Source organism: Dromaius novaehollandiae, chromosome 5 (assembly GCF_036370855.1).
Source record: "Dromaius novaehollandiae isolate bDroNov1 chromosome 5, bDroNov1.hap1, whole genome shotgun sequence".
In the NCBI taxonomy this organism is placed as follows: domain Eukaryota; kingdom Metazoa; phylum Chordata; class Aves; order Casuariiformes; family Dromaiidae; genus Dromaius; species Dromaius novaehollandiae.
The window spans coordinates 10,861,204-10,886,816 of NC_088102.1; the positions used below are offsets into that span (position 1 = coordinate 10,861,204).

At 48.5% G+C, this 25,613-nt stretch overlaps 1 protein-coding gene across 8 annotated transcripts in view; it reads right to left on the reverse strand.

Moving 5' to 3' along the window:
• Positions 1-25,329, reverse strand: part of LOC112990649 (inverted formin 2) — a 45,597-nt gene extending 20,268 nt beyond the window's left edge. For 2 of the 8 annotated variants that reach the window (XM_064512012.1, XM_064512011.1), the window contains exons 1-6: positions 25,078-25,179; positions 4,445-4,853; positions 2,817-2,932; positions 2,076-2,235; positions 1,203-1,236; positions 9-150 (exon numbers count right to left, since the gene is read on the reverse strand). In XM_064512012.1, the coding sequence (XP_064368082.1) occupies positions 9-150; positions 1,203-1,236; positions 2,076-2,235; positions 2,817-2,932; positions 4,445-4,853; positions 25,078-25,095 (879 nt within the window). In that variant the 5' untranslated portion in view covers positions 25,096-25,179. Of the gene's footprint in view, positions 1-8; positions 151-1,202; positions 1,237-2,075; positions 2,236-2,816; positions 2,933-4,444; positions 4,854-24,082; positions 24,105-24,169; positions 24,323-24,435; positions 24,563-25,077 lie in introns of those variants that run through there. The other 6 variants (XM_064512015.1, XM_026112523.2, XM_064512013.1 and 3 more) reach the window with 6 other exon arrangements.
• Between the last annotated feature and the right edge of the window lie 284 nt (positions 25,330-25,613).

A 25,613-nucleotide genomic window follows, 5' to 3' on the forward strand; every position in this document is an offset into this window, starting at 1 on the left:
CTACTTACCTTATTGAAGAGAGATGAAAAAACCTCATGATGATCGTTCATATTTATCCCATCACATATCTTTAACAATTCCTCATCATCTTCTATCTTGAACTCCTCAAATGTGTCACACTGGATAAGCAGATCCTCCTCCTCTATGTCTCTGCAATCATAGAGCATTCATTTTCATTGGAGAGTCCTTCACTGATGATTCAGATGATTGATTTTGTTTAAATTGTGTTCATCTCTTTGCCTCTTGGACTCAGCCAGTCAGCGTTGAAAGTACCCAACTCTAGCTTATTCGTAAAGGATTAAAACCCAACAGCACTTCCTTTCTTGAACAGAATATACCTCTATCTACAGCCAACACATGGAAATGAACGTGACTTTTCATGGCATAATCTAGCTCAGTGTATGCTTTGTATGGACATCTCCTTGAAGCTATAGCAACAGAGTGGCATTTGCACTCTTTTGAAATTTGGCCTAGTTTTTTTTTTTTTTTTTTTTGTCAAGACAAAAAAAGAATATGCAAGTGCTGTTCCTGTTTGAAGAAACTTTCCTCTCTGTTATTCAATATTAGATTAAAAAAATCCCTAAAGCCAAGTTTTTCACTTCTCTTGAGTATTTTCAAGGCAGGAACTCTACCCTTGCTAGCTGGTAGTCATTTCTCCCCTAATTTTTAAAGGGTTGAATGGAGAAATTCAAGCTACACGGGTAACTACAACTACCATATAACGCACTCTAGAACTTACCATGGGTGCTTCTGACAGAACATCCTTTTTAAATTAAGAAACTGTGAAGATAGATACGTCTAGATAGGCTTTAGCAAAATGTCTTAGCTGCATCCTTCCAGGACAAAGATCAGCCTTGAAGCAGTTTTGAATACACCAAGCTGTTCAGTGAGCCTAGAGCATCAGTTCAGGTTCAATCTGAAATGCTGCCTCAACAAGGACATTGTTGTGCTTTGTTCTGCCTGTGCCCAGAACCTCTGCCAATGCCAGCTGCGACAACAGCTGCTCCAGGAATACCGTGGCTGGTGAGAATGTCTTAATGTTGGCCGAAAGCCTCTGGTTCCCACGTAAAGTGTGCACGCTACCATGATCCGCTCCACCCAGGTACCTTTCACTGTACACCACTGAAGGCTAGTGTTACGTTTCCATAGCTATATTACTATGAATCTCATTTATAAAAGAAAATTTAAATGGTGATCCTTACCTTAGCTTGTCTAAAATATCCAACAACTGAAGCCCTGAGAACAAAAAAATATATATATATATTGGCATTTAGGCCTATTTGGCACTGAGGTATTATGATCATCATATAATGGTATTCTCTAAATACATTTTGCAGAAATAAAAAGTGAAAATATCTTCATATGGATCTGTCAAAATGGATAGGTTCATTGATAAAATGAGGAGACCTATAGAAGACACATCTTCAGCTGAGTGAGATGTGGAGCATCCCCTTAGAATTACTGAGGGACACAAGCACTTCTGGGGGCATGACTCACCTCATTCTGAATTAGATGTCTAAAATAAGTCAAACGAATTGTGCAGCCACATGCCCCTTTCTCCCACAGAAAGAAATGGAGCATAGGCTCATCAGCTCAGATAAGCACATTATGTGAGAAGAATCCTAATTATGGGGCTTAGGATTCCAATATTCAAGTAGTTGGAAGTGATCCTGAATCACAGGTAAACTTCTGTGGCAAAACTGAGTGGCTGCAGGGTGAAGAAACCTCAGATACTATTAGGAGGAGTTGCAATGTATGGAAATGTGGCCCCATAAGATGGTTGGCTATAGAAACATATTGAAGACGTTCAAAGAATAGAGTTCTGTTGGAATGCCAGAAGAGATCAAAGCTATGGGAAAGCAGCAAAGAAAGGTTAAATAGATCTGGTTAAAAAAGGTTGTTTAAGAGAAGAAAAGGGTCAAAAGCCAATGCGTATGGCTTTAACAATTGCACAGTTTTGCTCCCCATCCCTCTTTAATCATCTTATCAATACATTAAAGAATAAAGCCATAAAACCACCCTGTTTCTGGAACCAATTTTCTCTGAAGAAAGTTAGGTGCAACAAATATGCTTACCTATGAACTCGTTTCTGATTTGTGTTCTTGTTCTTAGCTCTTCTTTCCCCAATATTATGGCATTGATAGCACTCAGCAGTGTCACCATGTATGGTACGTTATCTGTATTTGAGAGCTCATTCATTATGACACTGAATCGATACTGCTGGTTCTTCACATTCTGTTAATAACACAAGTGACATTTCTGTTCAGACAGTTCAGAAACTTCTTCCTCTAAATGAAGGCTCTCAAATAGAATTAGCATCTTAAAACATCTGTCTGTTTATCCTGCTGAGCACAAAACAGGAAGATATGGCTAAAAGCCACATTTCCCAGCCACAGAGTGGTGTCTAGGCAGCAGAGAAAGTCAGTGAAACTCCTCTCAGATCCCTTTATGCTTTCTGACAACAGGTGAACCACCTGGATTTTGGTCCAGTGAAACCCATGGATGTGGCACCTTCTATTTGGTTAATCTGGTGGCACTTTTCCTGCCAGAAAGGACCTTGTGGTTGGCAGGGAGCTGCCTGTAGACAACTCACAGGGCAGCACCTTGGACTTCTGCTGACACAGAACTGGCCAGGCCAAAATTCCTACAAATTTCATCATATAAATCCCTGCCTCTCTTACCAAAATGATGCAAAATGAGCCTAATTTCTCTTCCTTTTCTGTGGTACATGGACCTACCTGCATGAATCATACCCCAAATGAGTGTTTGCACATACTGTGAGGCAGCAGCACCTCCTGCTGCAGTCCAACACTTGCCTTGTAATGGTCCAGGGCATCCAAAGCCAAAGCGTGGCCATCCGATGAATAAATGCACAGTGCAGCCAGCAGCTCAAATACTTGCTTTTTGACCATGACGTTAGTTGTGTCAAGCGCTGGGGGAAAAAAAAACAAAAGAAAAAAACAATTTATAATGGCAGATTAATGTTCCAAATCTCAGTGCCTTCTGGTACTGGCTTATGACAAGTGGTAGAAAAAAGATTTAAGAAGTAGTGCCACAGTACATGAAAGATGGGGAAAAAATATCCCATTTTACAGCTGCCTCACCCCAATCACAATCCATATCACAATCCCAATCACAAACTACAATATGGTAGTAACTTCTAGTGGGAATAGCAAATGCTAGTTCACTTACCCTACAGGCATTTTGACTGCTGCTTGTAGCTGTTCACCTGCTCCAAGTACTAGTGGAAGTGCTGCCAATAGCAAACAAGCTCTCAGCAATTGCTGTCACACATTTTATTTCCAGTTTTCAAAGATGGGTATTTTCTAGAACGGCAGATGAACCACTGCCATTTTCCCAATTAATGAGTCTTATTTTTAGCGCAGAAGTACTAATATGCACATCAAATAGACCAGTTGTTCTAATCAGGCCTCACGTATTTCCTTTTCTTTCACTATGGTTTCTCTGTGAGCCCTGGGAGCTGTGGGGGAGTGCATTAGACTGTCTCACTTTCCTTTTATTATCGTACAAAGAACCCAGACTACTCAAAAACCCGGAGTGTCCTCTTATTTTTCACAGTACAAAAATGCCAGTTTTATATTTTACACTGGCTAAGAAAATACAGAGTGGAGAGAAAGGAAGAGGACTTTACAACTGAAGAGGGGAACAAGCCAGCTTTCAGCCTAAATGCATTTTAAAGAGATATTAAAAAGGGTTTCTAAGCACAGCTGTGAACTCAGCTCTGCAAAGTAGCACGGAAGTTTTCCTCCCGGCCTCACCGTAGTTAAGTGCTGTGCAAGTAAGTCCTAGGAGCTGCCCTGACGAGTTTGCTACCTAATGAGGAGCCAAGTGAATGGCAGGAGAAGGCAAGTGGCATCATCTGTAATTTTATAGATGTGAACAGACTGAGCAGCAGAGAGAATGGGCTCTCTTGAGTCTAAACCATGCCAGACTCTTTCCTCTTTATGAGCTGCAAGTCTCCAGGCCCTCTGAATTTCTCTCTCTCTGCCCTTGGGCCTGACAAAAACTAAACGGCAAATGTCTGCTGAAAAGCCAAAAGCTGAGAGGTCATGGACTTCTCATGCCTGCCCAACGCTCAGGCAGGGTTTACCCGACTCCTCAGGGAGCTAAGAAGACGTTTGTGTGGAAGTGAGCCCACCTATATAGCAGAGAGCGGCAAAGGCAATGTCATGTCAAAGCAGTATTATTTTAAAGAGGAAAACAATCCGTGTTATTAATCAGTTGCAATCAAAAACTTGCAAGAAGCCTGCTAACACCAGTTAACACCTTTGGATATATAAAAAGTGACAGAATAGTGGGATAACTGAAAGATACATCTGTGAAATACGTCCAGTGCAGGGCGGGAGGATAAGCAGCAGAAACTTTTCCTGCAAAGTCTCCCCCTGCCTTGTGTAGTGGGTGAAATAAGAAGATGTCTTCTTACCTTGGAAGAGTTTTCTGACATAGCCCTCATTGCTGACAATGTATTCGATCCCTTTGTGGGAGTTCATCACCGCTCGCACACAATTAATGCAGGTGAGCTGCAGCAAGGCGTCAGAAATCCTGGCCACCCCTCGCCCAGACAGCCTGTCCAGGGCCTCCAAGAGGAGGTCGAGCCCACAGAGCTCCAGGAACTGGACCATCCAGGTGTCATCGCTGTTCTCCAGCCGCTTCTTCAGCCCAGAGTAGTTCACCACAGAAGGCATTTGCAGGAGGCGGATGCACAGCTCTGGCTCTGCATTTTCCAGGTTCGCCTCTGACTGGTCTGTCTCCTGGGGCCCGAGTTTCTCCTTCAGGGCAGCCCATTTTTTGTGGGCACCTTCTTTTTTGATGGACATTGTGAACAATTTATCCTGGAAGGATAAGAAAAGATAAAGTGAGAATTTTTTTTGGACTGAACACCAGCCCTTGGCAGTAGTGGTTTTTCTCCCAATGATCGGGACTTAAACCACAGCCGCAGCAGGCCTCTTCTTAGGCCAGCTCTCACGCATGCGGGGCGCACACACTGGAACCAGTCTGTTGAGAAACTAAATATATTCCCCACTTAACCATGCACATTACGTTCAGGCCCTGAAAACTCTGTAGACAGACACTTAGCACACCTAAGCCAGCAAACACAGCTTTAAAAGTAGCCAAATTACACCAGTCAATAGCCACTGCCTATTTTCATGCAGTGAAAGGACAAGGTTGGAAGCGGCATTATCAGCTCTGAACTCCTTATGCCCATTTAACCTCTTTAAAAACTCACTACACTGGTGAGATTGTGCAGTTTCTAAGTGTTTGTAGTGGGATGAAGTCAATTTGAGCGTATCCTGCTCATAAGAGCATCTGACGTGGAGGTTATTTTTATGGCACTCACTTTATCTCTTCCTGTCTGCTCTAACAGCAAATATGTTTACAAAATGTGGTGCTTGTGGGCGATAATGTGAGAGCCCAACAGGTTGTAAGTGGAGGAACTGCAGCGGGAAGTTATTAAAACAGCAGTGCATCTGGTCAAAGACAGGGAACAGCTTTTTCAAGTCTCATCTCCCTGGTGGACATGGTCCGCCTCAGCCATTCTGTTCGCAGCAATGAGTGCGAGGGGCTGATGCCCCATGGAGAAATATCAAAACCAAGTTAAATTAACCCGGGGTGACAATCTTTATGTCTGAGGCAGGTTCTTTATTTTTAGACCTGCAGTGATTAAGATACAGAATGTAAGAGCTTTTCACATATTTTAAGCAACCATTTCAAATCCCAGGTGCTCTGCTGTCCTACACAAGCAGGATAACTCCAGCACCTGCCTCCCTGGTCCCCAAGCCACACGCCAGACAGCAGAGCAACCCTGAGCTGGCTCGTGCGTCCCCAGCCAGGCACTAACGTCACCTCCCCTCCCAGCCGCACCGCTGCAACCCTCCCATACGCAGGGCTGAGGAGCCCCCACGGAGGCCAGGAGAACGCAGGGGCCAGCTGGCCTCCAAAACAGGCTAACACGGGAAGACTCCTCTCCCGCCTCGTCTCCTGGTGGCCATCTGTCGGTCACAGGACTGGGCTCAGTCACTCCAAGGCTTCCCCACAGACATCACACATCTCTCCTCTTTTTGCCGCCCCTTTTGCACTGAACAAACCAGTCATGGTAAGGACAGCAATGAGGTGCTGGTATTCCCTGTCCTATGGCTCGCCTGCCTCTGCTATAGGTAAGCCCCAAGGCAGCTAGAGGCAGACAGGTCTGGCCAAGTGGTGGCAGAGCCATAACAAATCTCCACCTCCTGTGACTTTATTACACCGCACACTAGTCGAGGGTTTCCCTCACAATGCCAGCTGTAGGCTCAAGGAATTATAGGAGAATCTTCCTTTTCCTTATAAACTCCAGCACTAGTGTTTCTAGCCCTGCAGAGCATAGGAAAAGGCTTGAAAATCCAGACTGAAAGTCTCTGAAAGGTTTTATTTGCCAGAAGGCCAAGAAAAAGGACCAGTGACAACTATTCAAAATAAACTGCTTACTCTAAAGCCTGCCTTGTGATGTCTACTGAGGATCAAAGTGTGAGGATCAAAGAGGTACTGACTGCTTTTCTGCAACAGAGCTGCATGCCCCACGTACTGGCTGAGGTTTTCTGGTTTACCAGATGGTCCGCTCTCCGTAGTCACTCCTCTGGCAATCTCCACATAATTCGCAGTAGACACTTAGAGCATGATATTATGGGTCTAAACATGTCTCTTGGAAGGATGCAAAGGACAGGGAATGGGCTGCTCTGAACAGCTAGAATAATTCCTGGGGGACGGTGATGGGTGAAACTTTCTGCCAAGGGCACTCAAGCCACAACTCAGGGCATTAAAGGCTGTGTTGAGTAAGGGTCAGAGAGGTAGTGAAGTTAGAGGGATGTAGCACAGAAAATCCTCATACACTCTTAGAGAGCTGTAGAGAAAACCTTTTGCAGCATTTCCCTTTGCTTCAAAGAGGAAAGAAATTCTTGGCCAAGAGCCCAGTTGTGCACTGTTTTGTTAACTGAAAAAAAGATAGATGGTCAAGATGGGAAAAACGTGAAGTTGCGAAAATAGCATTTGAGGACATACTGTACAGCTTAAAAATAAGAAAAGGACCATAGGGAAAAAAAAAATCCTACCAAAGTACTGGCCAAAGTTTCTAAGATTTGTCACAACTGTCGAAAACCCAGAGCCCTTACTCACCCTTGGCAAAAGTTTTGTTGGAGTTGGTCACTCCCTCAGTCACTCCTCTGTACTCAAGCCCAAGAATTTGGGTTTGGCATGAAGCAAAGGAGAAAAGAAATCCTCCCTCCCCAGTACAGTGAGGGGTGCTGCCCCCACAGTCACAGCCCTGGGGTCGTGGCAGCGTCCCACCACTCTTGCCTTAGCAAATTTATAGTCAGAGAGCTGGACAGGCACTCCGAAAAAGCTGCGGTCAAATCCTGACCCGTACGGTGCGCCAAGCCCAGCAACGGGGTTTAGTGTTGCGGGTTCGAGGCATGAACGGCAGCACGGGCTTCACGGGGAGACATGGTGAAGCTCTCCCGAGGAGGGAGAAGCAGAAGGGAACGTGTCTGTTACCTATCCCATGGCATTTGTGTGAAAGGAGAAAAACGAGTCTTCTTCCTCCCTTACAGATGAGCTGGGTCTCCATGGAGGCTGCGATGGGGCATCAGCACAGCGCGGAGGCTGCGGCAGGGCCCCAAGGACCAGCTCAGGGCTGTGGGGGACAGCATGGGAGCCAGCGCCCACGGGTGGCGTGGAGCAGACCCCGCGCGGCTCAGCACAGCGGTCCCCGAGTCTGGGACCATCAGGCTGAGCCAGGCCTGGTAAATAGTCCGGAGCCAACCCGGTGCCAGCAGAGGCTTGGGGATGTCCCTTTAGCATCCTGCCTTCTCCAAAGACCCCGGACCTCTCGGCCTCCTGCTAGTGGTGATAATGGAGAATTGACTGTCCTGGGTTTCGTACTCCTGGGCAGGGAACGGGCACGGAGCCACGCACGTGCACAGCTTGCCGAGCCCCGGCACTTGGCCCCGTCCCAGCCCTGACTCACAGGGTAGGACTTGTCCCTCCTCTCTGCTCCGGCCTAAGTGAGCCTCTTTGCTCTCCCCAAAGTGAAAGTGTGCACCAAGCCAAGAATCCGGTTTTGAACAAGCCTGGGCTGCCAGTTTTAACCCTGCTGTAGCCTCCTGATCCAGCCCCAGGAGAAGGGCTGCACAGATGGCCCCGGGCAGGGGAAGGCGCAGGCGGCACACGAGTGGCCGTGCCCAAGGTTTGGGCCACCCAGCAGAGGGGCTGCACAAGGAGCTGCTCTCTGCAAGCTCTCTTTCAATCTAACTTATTTTCACACCCAGTAAATCACGATTATTTGCATATGACCAAACCTTCCTTATCAAACTTGATAACATAGTGGCTTGGCTTTTTTCCCTCAGTTATGCAAATACCCTGTTGTATACTGTATCAGTTACAGAAAGTCATAGAGATTGCAATAGCATTATTGCTCTTAAGTTCAGCCAATTTCTAAAAATTAAGCTAAACCGGTGCAGCAGGAGACAGGAAATAATGATACAGCATCCTGTTTACCAGCATATTTTTTCTAAATTATCCCTTCCTCCCCACCTGCTCTGTGCAGATGTGAAGAAAAGGGAAACAAACCCAGACAGGTACATCTCGAAACAGTGATGGCTTGTGGTTACACACCAAGCTGAACAAATTTGATTGATTAAATATTCTCTCCCACGGGATGTGTACTCTTTCTGTGGGGAAGAAAAAAGATTGCTAATGTATCTGATCGTAAAAAGGGAATAAAATAAATGGGAGCAGTACTATAAAAATGAAAAGGAAATAAATATGGAGGAGAGCATGGTACAATTCTGCAGATGGTGTGATAAATCTGTTTACAAACACAGATATGAGTGATATATTATGAATGCAGCATCTTCCCATATTATCCATGAAGCACAGTACGGCAAATCCACTCAGACACATCCTTAAAGGGCCAGTAATTTTCTGTTTTATCTCTGACTACAACGGCTTATTAACAGGTAAATGGTCTAACCGGAGTGAGACATATCAGAGATTAAAATGGCATGCAATTATTTTGCTATCTCAGAGAGGCAATTTAGCACTATGCTGGCTGAGAAAAGGGAAGTACCCTGACAAAAAAGACTTGGCACTAGACTTAAAAGGCCGCATACATCTTGCTTTACATCCAGCCAGGCTTGCAGCACCCATGGCCTGCCCCCTGACGAAGCTGCAGGGCTTCAGGGTATATGCTACTGCTGTTATCTAGGGCTCCAGGACACATTCTGGTGGTGCATCCATACGGCCTGCAGTGGGGACACTCTTAGGTCACAACATCCACTGCGATGAATGCAACCCTCTCCTGATCTTGCTTATTGTCCCCCAAGGTTGGCTAAGCCTGATGGAGGCTGGACCTAAAGAAGTATCAACATAAAAATACTGCGGAGCAGCCCAATTTAAAGAGGTTTCCTTGGGAAACATAAGGTCATCAAAAAAGCTTGTCCTCTTGCACCCATGCAATATTGTGGTTCATGCTGCCAACTTTCTGGAGCATTTGGCCTGCAAAGCTGTGATGCTCCTTGCATCCATCCAAGCCAGTTCTTCAAGCCTTCCTTTTCCTTTCTCTCCAAACACAAGGTGCTTCCCTGCCGTTTTCTGTGCCTCACTGTCCTCCAAGTAAAAGCCAGCTCCTACAGAGATGACATCCATGGGAGACAAATCAGGGCATGTCATTACTTCCTCCAGCCTGTGAAGTTGTGCAGACCAGTGCTGTACAGCACAGCATTCAGTCTAAATTATTGCATGCCTCTAGGATGGCATGGGTCACAGCAAGGACCTGGGAAGACATGTGAAAGGGCATCTCTTACCAGCTAAGTATAATTGGGTATAGGGAAAATGGAGATAAGTTACAGGGCACAGCCGTTTCGATTTGTGGGGACAGGCCCTGAATCTTGAGGGACCATAGTCCCCCGTGTCTGTGCTGCAGGATTGGGGACACTGGGGGACCGCAGCTCCCTACAGCCCTTTGAGAGGTCTGACGAGCTGCGTGGACCCTGAGCCCGCGCGCTGCCTTCCTAGCTGTGCGGCCCTCCGCTTCCCCCGACAAGGCTGTCACTGCAGGCTGCCGGCCCCAAAGAAAAGCTCTTTTTTAGCTGCTCAGTCCCTCCCTCCCTTCTGTGCCTGTTTATGGCATTCGGGAGGCTGTTCTGCTTGGATGAGTGCTAATGATAGGTTTTGCTTCTGGATAGCTCCAGTTTTCGCTCTGCCACAGGGAATACGCAGAGCCTTTGTATTTTGCAACATGTCAGACTACTCAGTCACTAAAAAGGAACAACATCCTGGCTTTGTGCTGTCCAAAAACACTTCAAGAAGGCTGATGGGTTTGTTCTTCCTCTCCTCTTGCTTTCATTCGTACTATTGTGTTTTCCAGCACAGCATCTGAACAGCGTGCATACATACAGATTAACGAAATCATCCTCCCACGCACTGAGAGAAGGGAGAGGATTTTAGAAACCAATCCGACCCCTTGGTGCGGGACCACGGGTGCTGGCAGAATTGAGACGCGCAGGCAAAAGCATCGTTTGCCCAAGAGACAGCAGCCGAGCCAGCCGAGACCCCGGCCCAGCACTCTAACCCCTGGTAACAGCTTCCTCTGCTGGCAAACTTCTGGAAAAGGACCTCAGTTCATTAAAAATAAAATGGAATAAAATTAGGAGCATGGCCATATGGGTATAAATGTATATGCATTATAGCAGTATAGCTTATTCTTGTAAAAAGAAAGGAAGAGGGACATGTTGTTATTTACACTAGTAAATAAATTGGGCTGCTATGGGAGCTATACACAGATCAAGCTAAAGGGAGACACTAAAGGATGCTCATGTCAGGATCTTCAGTAACATGTAAAGCCCTCATTTATATTTAAAGGTTGCACGAGCTTAACTTTAAATGGATTTGAGAAACACACTTAGCTACAACAGTAACACTGTCTGAGGACAGTCAATAACCAATTTACTTTAAGCCAGTAAGCTAGGTTTAAATCAAATCGATGCTGCAGTCAGACCATTGGAAATGGTGATCGCTGCCCCAGGAAAAACGGCAGGAAGGAATGTGTGAATCTTCTTTCTCCGTCTCAGTCCAGTCAGCCAAACTGCCCAGACATCCCCCCCACCCAATCCTCAGGGTGCAACACGGGTCTGGAGCAACCTGCCACTCTGCCCTGCAGCGCCCACGGAGGTGGCACCTCCGGTCACCCGCCGGTAACAGCTTTATGCCGTTCGGCATTTCAGGGTGCAACTTTTTTAAGGATGACTTGGCGGTCACGGGAAGAGCAGAAATTGTCCGTCACCCAGCAACATGGGAAGCGCTGTAGTAACTTTCTAAGATCCACAGTTCCTCCTCAGTGGGAAACTGTCACGCAAACAGATACTGCAAAAGCCAAAAAGCTGCTTTTATTGCCTTAAAAAAAAAGAAAAAAGAAAAAAGCCAAAACAAAACAAAAAGACACTTCCACACCAGTGCTGCCAAGAGGACAGAGAAAACAGGCAGAGGGAAGCACTCCTACCTCAGAGCTGAAGCCAAATTACCCTCGCCCCGCCGGCGCAGGAGGAACCCTTTCAGAGAGCAGTGCAAGCTTCCACTTCCCAGCCCGGCTCGTTTCCTCCCCCCGGTCCAAGCCCCCGAACGCACGTGTGCAGTTTGCACAGTGCAAGACGGCTCAACAGTGCCGGCGTTTAATGCTATAGGAGCATCAGTAGCAACAGTGAGCAACGGTCTTCCAAGAGGTGCCCGCAAGCACCTTTCCCGTTGCCCCCAGGGAAGGCACCGCGTGTCCTTCGCCACCCCTCGGGCCCCGAGGCCGGCCGCCCGCGCGGTGGCCACTGGGGATGGGGAAGGCTGCAGGCTCCCGCGCCGCGTCTGCATGTGACCGCACCGCGGCTTTCGACCGAGAGGCGTTTCGGATGCCCAAAGGACCAGGATCGCCGCAGATGGTGGGGAAAGCCTCCCCCGGCCGTGGCAGCCCGGAGCGGAGGGGCAGGACAAGCCCGGGGGCGCAGGCCAGGGCCCCGTGGCCGGGCATCCCCCTCCCCAGCGGCGCCGCAAGCAGGTGCTGAAGAGCTCAGAAGCTCTTAACACAAACCGTCTCTGTGCCTGTCTGGAGGTTTCCACCCGTAAACAAGTGCGTGGACCACAGCTGGAGAGCGCAGCCAGCCGTCCTCTTGGGAGGTGTTGACCGAAAGCCAGTTATTATTAAATGGGGACTATTTCTTTCAACGCCACCCATTTTAGCAGAGGCCTCCTACCCGGCTCGTGACAGTGGCTGGACTTCAACCTTTCTTCTTACCCCATGAGGCCTCTGAACTGATCTGAATTGAGCTGCACTGACCAAAAGTTGGAGCCCTCAGTAACAACTCATCTGCCTTAGCGGGGAAACTCGCCACTCGTGCATGTGAGCACAGCTCCCCGATGCCGGCCGTGTTACAAACACATTCACCGGTTTGCCCTTCAGTCTGAATCAGCCAGCATTTACGAGAAGGATTTGCCCGTGCACTTTTATACCAAGCTTTACATTAGCAACGCGGAGCTCGAGGAAATGACTCTGCGCCGTTCTCCATCCTGTCCTCGGAAGCCGCCTGAGTGTCTGCTCATACGATCCAAGATAAACCTTAATTCATGATGGATTTTACACCAGCAAATGAATTTCACTCTGTTACGTGCACTCATGAAGCGTAATCCACAGGTCCCAAGAATCAGATTAGCGACTAATATTCTGGGAAGCAGAACGAGGCTCACAGTAGGTTTGGGAGGAAAAAAAAAAGTGAAGTAAAAGAATTCCTGCAAAGAAAGGATTGTTGATGCTGCAAATTCCAGTCCTCTCAATCACAGAGGGAGATTTAAAGGGCTATCAGCTCCCATCACATCTCATTTGAACCCTGAATCTGTGAGAGATGCCAGAAACGTTGGTGTTCATACAAAGGCTGCCTCTGCTGCCACATAAAAAAATAACCAGAAACAGAAAAAATATGCTAAAAAGCTGAAATACAGCTCCAGGGCTGCAGCTTCCCCTCGCAGGCCCCCAAGCACATGAACAGAAGTGGCAACGGGCAGCAGCTGGGCTTGGAGCCTGCTTCCCACTTGCAGCTCATGGATCAGCTGTGCTGCTTCCAGGTGTTTCCAGCCCCGCCAGTGCAGCTGGGCGTCCTGGCAAGCAGTGCTCGGCGTCACGTCACCAAGCGCGGTGGGATGCCAGGCTGTGCCCCTGCGAGCAAACGCTGCTCTCGGGGCGGGCTCAGCGTGGGGACCGAGTGACGCTGCTGCGTCCAGCTGTGCTAGAGCATCCTGCTCCTCCCTGCAGACCTCTGCCCCTGGCCACGTTCGGGAGACGCGACTCTCTCTAACCACGGTGAGGAGAGACCATTCACATACCTGAGGATCTGAACCACATCCCTTCTGGCTGCCCTCAGCACCGGGGTGGAAACACAGCTGGACTTTCCTCCTACCAAAGGTGTTCGCTTTGCGTGGCGTGACCAGAAAGAGCACAAGACTATGGACGTGTCTCTGACTGCTTGGGGCACAGCCTAGGAACTGAGGGGAGCCTGTGTTTCCTCTCCGTGAGCACATGCCTGGAAGGATCGCAGCCCAATGGAGATAGACTGGACTGTGGTGTGGCAGTCTGGAGACTTGTCCAGGTAAGAGCTGAGTGCTGTCCTGGAGAGCAAAGATTTGCACTGAAACACCTCAAATCACAATGAGGATCCTTTCATGGATCCATCTCTCCACCAGTGAGGGTCACCAGAGACATTGCTTTTGAGCTGCACAGAGAGGGCGAATGGTTTTCCCCCAGCAAATTAGCATCCGGGTTACCCCAATTTTCTAGCAGATGATTCTGTGACCCTCTGAACAGTAACTACATTAAAATTGGATGGATTAAATCAAGAACTGAGAGTTTAATCCTACTTTAAAAAAACAAGAAATCCCAAGAATCTCAAGATCCAGCATCACTCTGCCATCTCTGCAGTAGCTTGTCTGGGTACACAATGGGTCCATGAAATGCAGGAATCCAATTAAATAGAAATAAATACGCCTGATTTGCCTTTAAGAATTAGATTATTCTTAATTATAGCAATCAGTACCCTCTTGCTGCTCTGTGTTTACAAGACAAATCAGCTCCTGTGCCCATGGTTTTTCTTGTAAGTCAAGTCTCAAGGATTCTAGAAAGCAGATGCCCGGCTCATTTCTGGCTGGCAGAGAGAGAAGCCAGCCAGAGTCTGCTGCGATGGCAGTGCTCTCCATAGGTGATCCTGGCTGGAGCTTCTCATCCACTGTTACACATAGGCACAGCCAGTGTTCAAGTATTGCAAAGCACATTCAGCGGCGTGAAGAGATACAAGACGTAGGGAGAGAGCCCAACCTCCCCGCTGCCCACGAGGAAGGGAAGGGCTTTGTCCTTTGCAGCGTTATGCTGTCCTGCAGGGAAGGCAGGAAACTCCCGAATAGCTGCCAGGGAAGCAGATGGGGTTTGACAGTAATGACTCTTCCCAGGCATGATAGGGCCGAAGGACAAAGTGAAATCGGCTGGTTTGCTCCTTCCTGTGCAAGTGGTGACATTTGAGCACCCTCAGGAAGACACAGGAGCAAAACAGGGAGCTGCAAAGCTGGCTATTCACTTCCTAAATTTCTCTACTCTCCTTGGAGCTAGAGATTTTATCTATGTATGTTTTGGACAATCCTCCAGCCCACTTTTCACAAACCAGCTCTCTGGCTGCTTTTGTGCTAAGTACATTCACTTTAGAGGATGCTATAAGGAAAAAAAAAAAACAAAACCCCAAACCCAAAACCCACTGAAGTAGTCTTTATCTGATGGATACTACAGATAGATAGAGAAAACAAAGGACTGTGCTAGTACCGCACATGCATACTTCCTGGACCTGTTTCGTATTTAATCGGATAGATCTGCATTACACATCTAGCACACCTGCTCTACAGCTCTTCTGTTGGGAAACTGCTGCAACAAAAAACATCCTGTTTTGGGGAAGGTGCTTCCAGCCAGGGAGAATGCTCCATTAGCAGTGGGGAAACTGCTTTGTTTGCACACAAGATCAAAACATATTCTGCAGAACATCCAAATTGCATCAGCAGTTCTACCTGGAGCAAAGGGTACAGACCCATTCCTCAGTTTCTAAAACACATGAGTGCTCACACTGGCTATCAGAGGCTAATAAAGAGGCTGACATTTATTCAGTTTATTTATTCTGCATACACATATAACACACCCATGTTAAGGTTGCAGGGGAACCACTTAGGAAGTGCTGAGATTAAGGCTGCCTGGACAGCTTGAATGCTAGTCCTGTGCCCGTATGCACGGTGATACGGCCTCCACTTCGCCCAGCACAGTTTTCCACAGTAACCCTGTTGCATTCAGTGCACAGGTGGCAGGAATATTCCTGTATTTGCACAGCTCCATGCCTGGGTTCCCACCCCTTTCATGGCCCTTATGGACTGCCTGGAAGACAAGATTATTTGCTCGCAAGGTTTTCCAGGTGCTCTTCTCCACTGACTTACAGATGAATTAACCAGCTTTCACGACACCTTCCACAACTGAGATGGTGATGTTATGCCTGTTTAACAGTTGCAAAAGTGAAGCTGAGAGAAGAAAAAAAGTGGCCTCCAATTGGGGTGCTTCAGATCTGATTTTTCGCGGGGCTTCATTTCCCCCAGCACGCATTGTGCTCAGACACGGGTCGTAGTGCCCACGCGCTGCAGCAGCGTCCCCGGCTCCAGCGAGCAGCCCGGCATTGCACAGAGGCGGCGGCCGAGGCCATGATGGACCGATCCAGGGCCAGGCTCAGTTGCCCGAGGTGGAAGACTGCGTGTTTTCTCCCTGCAGGCTGTTTGCTCCCTCCCCGCACACAGCTGCATTTCTGCAGCAGGCGAAAGACAACGCAGCTGTGTAATCATAAGTATAAAGAGCGACTCCGCATTGCGGACACATTTCCCCAGTGCTGGGGTTTCACTTCACGCTTGCAGTGCTCTTTGCTCAAAGGGCTTTAGGTGGTCTTTCTCCGGCTTGGGGAAAACATGCCGAACTGGCATTTGCGGCAGCCCAGTAGACACACACGTTGGTTCCTCACAGCTTCAGTCTCTTACTCCCCTCACCACGGCCCGTCCCTGTTCCCCCTCTGGGGGTTCCCATTTTGGGGAATAGTTGGCAGGAGCACAGACCTTTCGAGCCCTGCCCTGCGGGGAAATACGCAGACAGGTCATGCAAAGGCTTTAGCCCTGTTCCTCCTGCACACGCAGGCACTCCATGCTCGCGCAGGGATGTGCGCCTTCAGCAGGCAACTGCTCCTCCCCAAAAACCACTGTAAAGCAAGAGCTCTGCAGAGGAAGGGGCTGCACACGCTGCTAAGCCAAAGAACTACTCAGATTCACATCAGCAGTTGAGGACACCTCCACTGAAGACGGCTACGGAGACACCAGAGTACCCAACTGGTGCTCATGGCAGCAGCATTTTTTCCAGGATCAAGTGGGCTGCAGACGCGACTCCCTCCTACGAGATTTGCTTTTCCATTTCAGCAGCTGATGAGTCACCGTGGCCAGTATTTTACCTAGCGAATGGCCCACAGCAAACATGCTGAGCGGCTCTGCTCAGATAAGGTTGATCGTAGCCACAATTCCTAACGACACAGGCAAAGGCGATGCTGGGCTACGCACACACTAGGGAGATCAGACCTTTCTCTCTGCCACATGCTTTACTGGGAGCTTGTTTGTACATGGACATTACTAAGAGGGACCAGAGGACATGCTCAGTTGCTAATTCAAAAGTTATGCATTTGAGCTGTTTAAACTAAATTCTTGTACAGAGTAGGTGCCTGGCTTAGTGTTACTGCAAAACTAATCCGCTCCAAAATTCCTTTCAGATTATTTTCTCTATTGCTGTGTGAAAAGGTTTGAAGACACTTTAGTTTAAAATGCAGTAATTCTAGCATACTGACTAGCTTAACCCTTCACTTTGCTACAATACTCGTAGCAGTTGTTTTGAGAGGACACAAGACTGTCACTCCTGGAAATTTTCTTTGCAGTTTTAACCTACAGTCTTGTAACCAGTGTGATGGGGTTTTAAAATGGTCCAACCATCTGAGGGTTTATGATGAGATTCTCATGTTGGAGGGAAAATGGACTTGCTAAAGATCGTTATTAATAAGATACCCTGTATGTAAATTAAAACTCTTCGAGCTCCCCTAGTACTTCCTATGCAATAATTTAAATCAACAAGTAGTTGACACTATTTTTTTTTTCTTTGCAAAGAAATTGGTTGTTCAGTCATATCCTAAGCTGCAATGAATTTGCATAGCTCCGGTGAAGCCCAGAGAGCTGCTCTGCTTTACATCAGCTGAGCACGTAACTCTCACCCATCTTCAACAGAAAGATCACTGAGCTCACCCAACATAAAAACACAACTAACATTAGGGTAACATTTTATAAGTGACTCCTGTCTACACTTACGGCTTGCTCCAACACTAGCTTGCGGGAACTATCAGAACAGTGGTTTGGGAATTGCCAGCTTGTAAAACAATTTACCTTTGTGATAGTCCTTCCCCTCTGGCTTTCTTATAGCTAAGCAGAGGCCACATTTAGGGCTTGGTTACAGTTGTATATTCAATGCAGCTCCAGTAATGGAAATAACAGAAACCAGAATTTATCCCTAGGCTTAGAAAAGAAGCCTCAGGACTGGATAAATACAAAATAACTCATGAATATTGGACAGCTTGTTCTGAAATTTGGAACCACAGTCCATTTGTGCACAAACAAATGAACGGAGCCAAGCAGGCTGGAAAACAGCCTTCAGAAGAAGAAATGGAGCAATTCAGCCAGGTTTCATGTGCAAGCTACTGAGCGCTGCATCGTCATGATGTAAAGCAAAAGGAAGAGAGTTACAACAAATATCAGGGAACAAAAGCATTTGTCTCCCAGTTCGCCTTCATGGAAAGTTCAAGTCCGCAACCTTCGTCATGTAAGTCACGACGAGGTAAGGAACGCTTCATGAACTGTAGAGCCCACTGCTGAAGCGCTGGGTAAAGACTGCAGCCCATATTTTTTTCCTCCCTGCAAACTTTTTTGCTCCAGCCAGAAGCACATTTATTTTACGACATTGCACATGCAGCTGAAAGTTAAGCCGACCAACTCTAAAGGACTTCTTTTTTTTGTAAATAGCAGAAGTAATTAATCTGCTTCAGGGAATGAATCAGCCGTTTCTGAGCTAGAAATGCACAAAGGAGGAGATTGTGGAAGTTCCCCGGGACGGGAGGGGGGATTACTCATGCCAACAACCCGCCGGGAGGCAGCGGCCCAGGGTTCGCAGCTGTGCTCGGCAAAGGGGGCAAAACCTCAGCGCCGGACCCAGCAACGGGGATGGGGACATCCGATGCACCCCAAGGCAGGGGTGAGCTCCACGCTGGGCAGCAACGCTGAAAGGCGGCCGCAACGGGCAGGCCACCTCGCAGGGAAGCACCGAAAAGTGAGGAAGGGAGAGTTCATATCAGTAAAGACATGATCTGGGACAAAGTATAAGAAGTTGAGCCTGGATTTGGACGTGTCGTGATCTCATGAGAAATATCTTGCTGGAAACCTCTTGGTGGAAAGAGGCCTGATCTGCCACAGCTTGGTTTCCTGTTGGGCTATGGGCTGGGGGGAACCACCCAACACTATTCACAAAAAATGGCTACCTTATACTATAGAAGTTCATATTTCCACCTGGGAGGGGTCTGCCACAAAATAACACTAATATTTAGCTCACTTTTGGGGGGAAGGCTATGCAATGACTCAACAGAAAAGCACGCCAGGCAGGATGGATGAGCAGTAGCCAGTTCCCAGATATGGGAAACCAGCACAACATAAGCAGCACAGAGATAGATGCCTTATTAAAAATAATGCAATTTAACTGACAGACAGGGGAGTGTAACAAAGTTACTCCCCAGTTCCATCAAGACAAACAGATCTGCTCTTTGAAGCTAGAAAAACCCCCTTCATTCATTGCGCTGGACAGCAGCGAGGGTGCTGCCCTGCCTCCTCGCTGCTCCGTGGGAAGAGGCACCTTGCGAGGGGCCGGGAACAGGGCAGACCCTGCTGCTCTCCGAACCCCGGGACCGTAACATCCTCGGTCCTAACGCTGGCTGCATGAGGCCGGAGGAGAGGCTCTTCTCCCCCCACTTCGTCTGACCTACGCAAGGGCAGAATCGTAAATATTTTCCATTTTAAATTAGAAATAAGTTCAGAGCTTTTTATGGTTGCAGGGTGCCTCCTTTCCCACACTTTCCTGGAGTGATCTCACTTCACTCCAGATTGCTCTGCTGTCCTTGCTTGTTAAAACACGCCTCAGCTCTCCCAGCTTGAAACACGGAGACAGATGAAGTCCCGAGGTGGCTGGAGGCACCAAACCTCCGGCCTGCTGTGCCTGCTGCATCAGCAGTGTCCTGCCCCGACTTCAGCGTTAGGCATTGGCTCAGGAACGGCAGAGCAACAGCAGGCTTTTTGGAGAAGTTGGTGCCACTGAACCTGCAGGTATCCTGTAAGCAGCTACTCAACCTATTGACTGGCATTTCCCGTACATCCCTTTTAGGACTGTCCTGCCAGCACAAAGAGCTGGCCAAGGACGCTTGAACAAAATACTCTAATGGAGCTGCACAGCAAAGAGCAAATGCTTTTTCTGCCCTTAAGCTCTCCTCCAGATTAATACCATATACGCTTTAGCCAAAGCAAAATAATGGTCATGCCAAAAGAAAAACAAACGGGAAGTCAATGCAACATAGCACCTCTTGGTGACATCTTCTATAACCATACCAAGCTGAATATTGCACAGGCCCTACCAGTTCCAAAATTTGGCAGTTCTTCATTTGCCTTTTTTTAAAAATGGACAGTACTGGGATAATGTTCTTTCCAGAGGAAGCTGTTATGTTTAGGGCAATGAAAACATTTTGCAATGGACTGAATGACTCCAATCCTGGGACAGGGTTTCATCCACTGGTTCTCCTTTTGGCTTTGCCAGGTCTCCTTTGTCAAATCAGCAGGTTTCCCAGAGTGCCTTGAAGTATACCATGAAATGTTACAGCAGCTTTTGCAAACACTGTTCCTTGCTTAAGATTTCCACTGACCTGTGGCTTCAGCCTCTTCCACACTTTAAAATGTCAACTCAGGTATCAAACCGCTAGAAACAGCTGAATCTGTGCACAAAACCGATTAGTTACATCAAATAGAAAAATCTGTGTCCTGCTAAACACAGGCCTTTCTCTGAGCTTTCTGCAGATGTGAAAGGCTGTGTTGACGAAATTGCAACAAATGTTCACCTGCCAGGTTAGACAAGCAATTACTTTTAACTGCAGCAACTCCTGTACATCATGTGCTATGACTCAGTGGCTCATAAATTCCACACACCCTCTTCCTATTTGTATCTACATTCAATCCCATAAAATTGGCTCCTTGTCTACCACTGACAACATCTGGTAGCAATTATAAGGCTTGTCTGCTGCTCACTAGTTATTTTTCCCTAGGAAAAAAGAACCAGGCGGCACATGGCTTTGACCAGAATCCTTAGCTGCATTGAGAAGCCACACAAATGTAGCAACCCCCACCCCCTTTCTTTCTTTTTCTTTTTTTTTTTTTTTTTTTGAAATATTCCTGTGTTGTTCTTCATTTATATTCCTACAGCGCACCTCCAAATCTGGAGGAACTGGAACGCCGTGATAAACCCCACGCCTAAACTCATACCAGAACCACTAGCAAGATGCCGCCATCTATTAAGAGGGCAAAGCCAAGGTTCAAGAATTGACGTAACTTTTTTACTTTTCTTCATTTGATCTTAGCATCTTGGATGGATCTTCATCACAGCATGGAACCCGAGAGCTTTCTGTATAATTAAATACAGAATTGTTTTCCTGTTCTGTTGCAGTACTTTGCTCTTTCAATACTTTTTCTAGGGACTTGGAGGTGAAGGCAGCCTCAGCAGCACAACACTTAACGAGCATCCATATGATAAACTGTTACACATGCAACGCTGAGAAACACTGAAATAATCCTGAGTTTGGTGGATAATACCAAAAAGATAATATTCTCGGTCAGAACTGCCTAGTCATTCCAGCTCCGTTGCTCCGAGCGTTATCAGGAGGGCCTCCCTCCTGCACCGAGCATGAGGGATATATCAGACTGCAAAGCTAGAGCTAGTTTGTGCAAAATATTTAGCTTATTTTCACCTTGTCAGATAAAAACCAATGTACATGTTTAATAAACGGATCAGGGGATAACTGCTTGTGATGGTTTGTTTGCATGTACCAACTGCAGTATTTTGTACCAGGCAGAGGTGGATTTGTTTAGTGCCACTGTGCGATCCTATGAATTGACTCTGTTGATTCAGTGGGTAGTAATTCCTCTGAGTCATTATTGATAGACCTTGTTGCAAGTATTAAGAGCAAGGATATTAAACTGGGAGTTAAGTCTGAGAGCAGAAATTAGCATTGAATTTGTCTGAAGTTCCCCTGAATGTTTAAGGTCTATAAACACTGTTCACTGCCTAATCTATTCCATTGTGTTGCTCTCTACTGCCGAATTACTACCATCTACTCATGGCTGGTTACGGTACAATGCTGAGATTAAAAAAATCCCTCATCAATAGAATAATCATTGCAGAAAAAAATAATTGAAGAAATGGAAGCAAATGTGGGGGAAAGAGGGACAAAACGCAACATAGTTTGCTTTGATAAGAACAATTTTCTACCCTGTCACTCTGGGAAACTGAGCAGGCACGTCTGGCACGCGAGAAAGGGGGGAGAGCTCAGCTTTAGGGGTTTGACTAAAGCATTAGAAATGAAGCTACCTGATACACAACTCACAATGAAATGGGGAGTTAGGCTACAGAAGATGAAAATTTATAATGAATTGGATACTAGTCTAAAAGGCCCCATGGAAGGGGTAAGTCTGAGTTTGGCCACTGCTGAAAGTCAGTGAGACCCCATCCTACTTAACCTCTGTCTATCTGACACTTTCACAGGAAGAAGTGTGCTAGTAACAGCGAGCTGGGAGAAGATCTCATCAGCACAGAGCAGGGGGATATGCTATAAAAATAGGATTAGTATGAGGGGTGGAGTAAGATCAGATGTGACAGCAGAAAACGAACCTCCGACACTCGGAGGTGAACAGCCCGAGCTCTGGGGGCACCGAGCTTCGCGGAGAAGAGGAAAAGCCCGGTTACCTACACTGATGCCAGGAGGCTGCGAGGGAGGTGAACTGCCACACTGACCAGGCAAGGCATTTATGTCTAGGTGAGGTGTCAGAGCATGAGTGTCTCTGTCCAAGGCACCGGGCCGGCCTCCAACGCTTGCAGCTCTGCTCGGCCACGAGGAACGTGGAGCGCAGCAAGCGCAGAGCAGCGCTGCCAGCGCAGCGGCTGGAGCCGGAGCCGGCGCCTACTTGCAAAAGCAGGCTGCAAGTTTTAGCTTGCTTCGCATTGCGCAGTGAAGAGAACATAACTACTATTTCTATGCAGATAAGAGCAAAAACACCAGACTGGGAGAACTAAACAGTCATTCTGTAAGTATAAAGTGAGAGAAAGCTGTATATTGGTACAAGTTTTATAATTATCAGTTCAGTGAGGCTGTAAAACTTCCCCTTCGCAGGAGACTGGGAGCAAGCGAGTTACAATGGTGTGCAATGAGGCATAATATCATACAGTGCCTGGATTCGCTGGCCTGCGACGTCCCTTCCTGTCCCACATTCATATGAGCTTTTACAACGCGATTTTGTGCGCTGCTTGCATTTTTGAAGCAAAATTCTTGGACAGCCTAGAATGGCATTATTAACTTACAACAAGACCAAAAGGAAAAAAATCGCATACGATCAGAGCTTCCTACACCCCTTCTTGCTCTCCTCCTCCCTCAAGTTTCGGCAGCTGCCTTTCCTTTATGTAGGGGAAAAACAAGCTTAAGCAGATCGAAGAGAAATGAGATTACTGGCCAGACAGCCGAAACCGTGAGCAAGTTCAGTAGACTAATTTCAGCTAGACTGTAACTCTGCTGACTCCAACTTTTCTTTTTAACCAACTTAGGCCAGAAGTTTCTGTGAGGAGTACCGGGGAGTCCGATGTGTTTCACAGCCAGTAATGCATTTATTTGGAGAAGTTCCTCAGCCTGAGGAATCTGAGGAAAGGCAGATACAGTTCACAGTGCTGATCTGGTACTGGGAAGGAGGACTATGAACACCATTTTGGGGTGTTTCTACCAAGATCAGTGTATCCGAGCACTCCTCCATCTCCCCCAAGCTTTGGAACTCGGCTCATGTTGCCGGTGTTGCAAGATGCCACTTCAGCATTGCAGAGCTATTGGGTAAAAGGGAGATGAGGAGTCACAGAAGTATGCCAGAAAACCTGGGCAGGATTTTGCAGACCTTAACTGAAAGCCACTGGACAAGACAATCTTTCAAAACAGAAGTCTAAAATTGGTCCAGCCCCAGGACCAGACACAGCTGCTGTAGGCTACATGCCACGCTGTCACACCCACTCACGAAAGGACCATATCCCACCTACACATCAGATCATCACCTTTATACACCACATCCCACCTATACATCCTATCATCACACCTGCAGTCCAGACCATGTCCCACCTATAGAGCATATTGTCTGAATCATGTCCCACCTGTACAGCGTATTGTCACTCCTGCAATCCAGACCACATCCCACCTGTACAGCATATTGTCACTCCTGCAAGTCGGACCATGTTGCACCTATACAGCATATTGTCACACCTGCAAGCCGGACCACATGCCACCTGTACAGCATATTGTCACTCCTGCAATCCAGACCACATCCCACCCGTACAGCATATTGTCACACCTGCAAGCCGGACCACATGCCACCTGTACAGCATATTGTCACTCCTGCAATCCAGACCACATCCCACCCGTACAGCATATTGTCACACCTGCAAGCCGGACCACATGCCACCTGTACAGCATATTGTCACTCCTGCAATCCAGACCACATCCCACCCGTACAGCATATTGTCACACCTGCAAGTCGGACCATGTTGCACCTATACAGCGTATTGTCACACCTGCAAGCCGGACCACGTCCCACCTATACAGCGTACTGTCACTCCTGCAAGCCGGGCCGCACCCGCCGCTACACAGTATCGCCGCACCTGCGACCCAGCCGCTCAGGCAGCGGCTCCTCGCAGCACCGCCCGGGCAGCATCTCGGGGAAACCCGCTCAGCCGGGCGCCGCTCCCCGCGGCGGCATTTCCCGCGGCGGCTCCATCCGCGGCTCCTCCGGCCGGTCCCGGCAGGGTGGCGCCGGGGCCGCCCCCGCGGGCTGCCCCCCGTCGCAGCGCCGCTCGGCGCGGGGGCTCCGGCCAGGCGCGGCCCCCCGACCCCCGGCCGCCCCCTCCGCGGCGCGGCGCGGCCTTACCGCGGCTGCCTGCCTGCGGGGGCAGCGGGCACCCTGCGCCGCCGGAGCCGCCGAGCTCGCCGGGCTCTGTCTGTCTGCCCGCCCGCCGGAGCCGCCCGGTTCCGGGGCGGAGCGGCTCGGATCGCTGCCCTGCCTCGCCTCGCCTCGCCTCGCCCCGCCGCTGAAGTTTGGCCCCGCTCCGCGCCCCCGGCGCAGCCCCCGCGGCGGCGCCGCCGATGCCGCGTCCCTGCGCGCCCCACCGCGCCCCACCGCCCGCGGAGGGACCTCGGGGCCCCCGGCCGCCCCCTCCACTGACGCGGTCCGCGCGGCTTCCCCCGTCTCCCGTGGGCATCCCGCAGTCCGACGTTCTCCCCTGCTACCCAAGGCAAAGGCGTTTCGTGGCTGCTGCTCGGCTGGCGCGGGGCAGCCGCACGGCCGCTGGCTGCGTGAGCATCCTCGGCCTGAGCCCCGGGGCGTGCGCACCAGCTGTCTCACGCTGCGGTCCAGGCAACAGAGCTTGAACCCCAAAACCCACCTCCTGGGGCCAGGTGGTACACGGAGAAATCATGAAACCTATGAACAGACTACCGCGGGGGTCAGAGAGCCAACGTGCCCGGACCCTAGTCTGGGGACCCGACACTCTGGGCTGCTCCAGCAACTTACGTGCTTCAGCTTCCACATCTGCAAAAAGGGGAGAGGGATGTCTTTACCTTCTGCAAAATGCTCCAGATCTACAGATAAACAGTGAAATGGTGGAATTAAGCCTATGCGTTACCAATCAGATGGGAGAGTTTGGTGGAAAAGTTTGTTTCCCCCTGTGGGTTGGGAGCGGTGTCTCCTGCAGGCGCTAGGGAAGCTGACTCGCTTCTGAGTTCAGGCCAAGAGCCAGTAAGCAGCGCTGGGCTCTGTGGCCTGGAGTGAAAAGCTGGCAGGAGAAATCAGGGCTGGGGAGAGGGGGGCAGCTGAAGTGAAAGTGATGATTAAGTGTTTCGCAAGGGGCTGCTGCAGGCTGATGAGAGCCAGGTGCTAGACTTTCCAGTTAGATCACCTGAGACTAGAAGATAGTTGCAGGGTAAGAACACAGTGCTGAGCATCTTGGAGATCTCAAATAGGAAAATGAGAGTTGAAATTTTACTGTTTTCTCCTAAAATGCTCATTTGTTTCTAGTGGGAGAAGAGGGAAAGGGGAGACTGCATCTC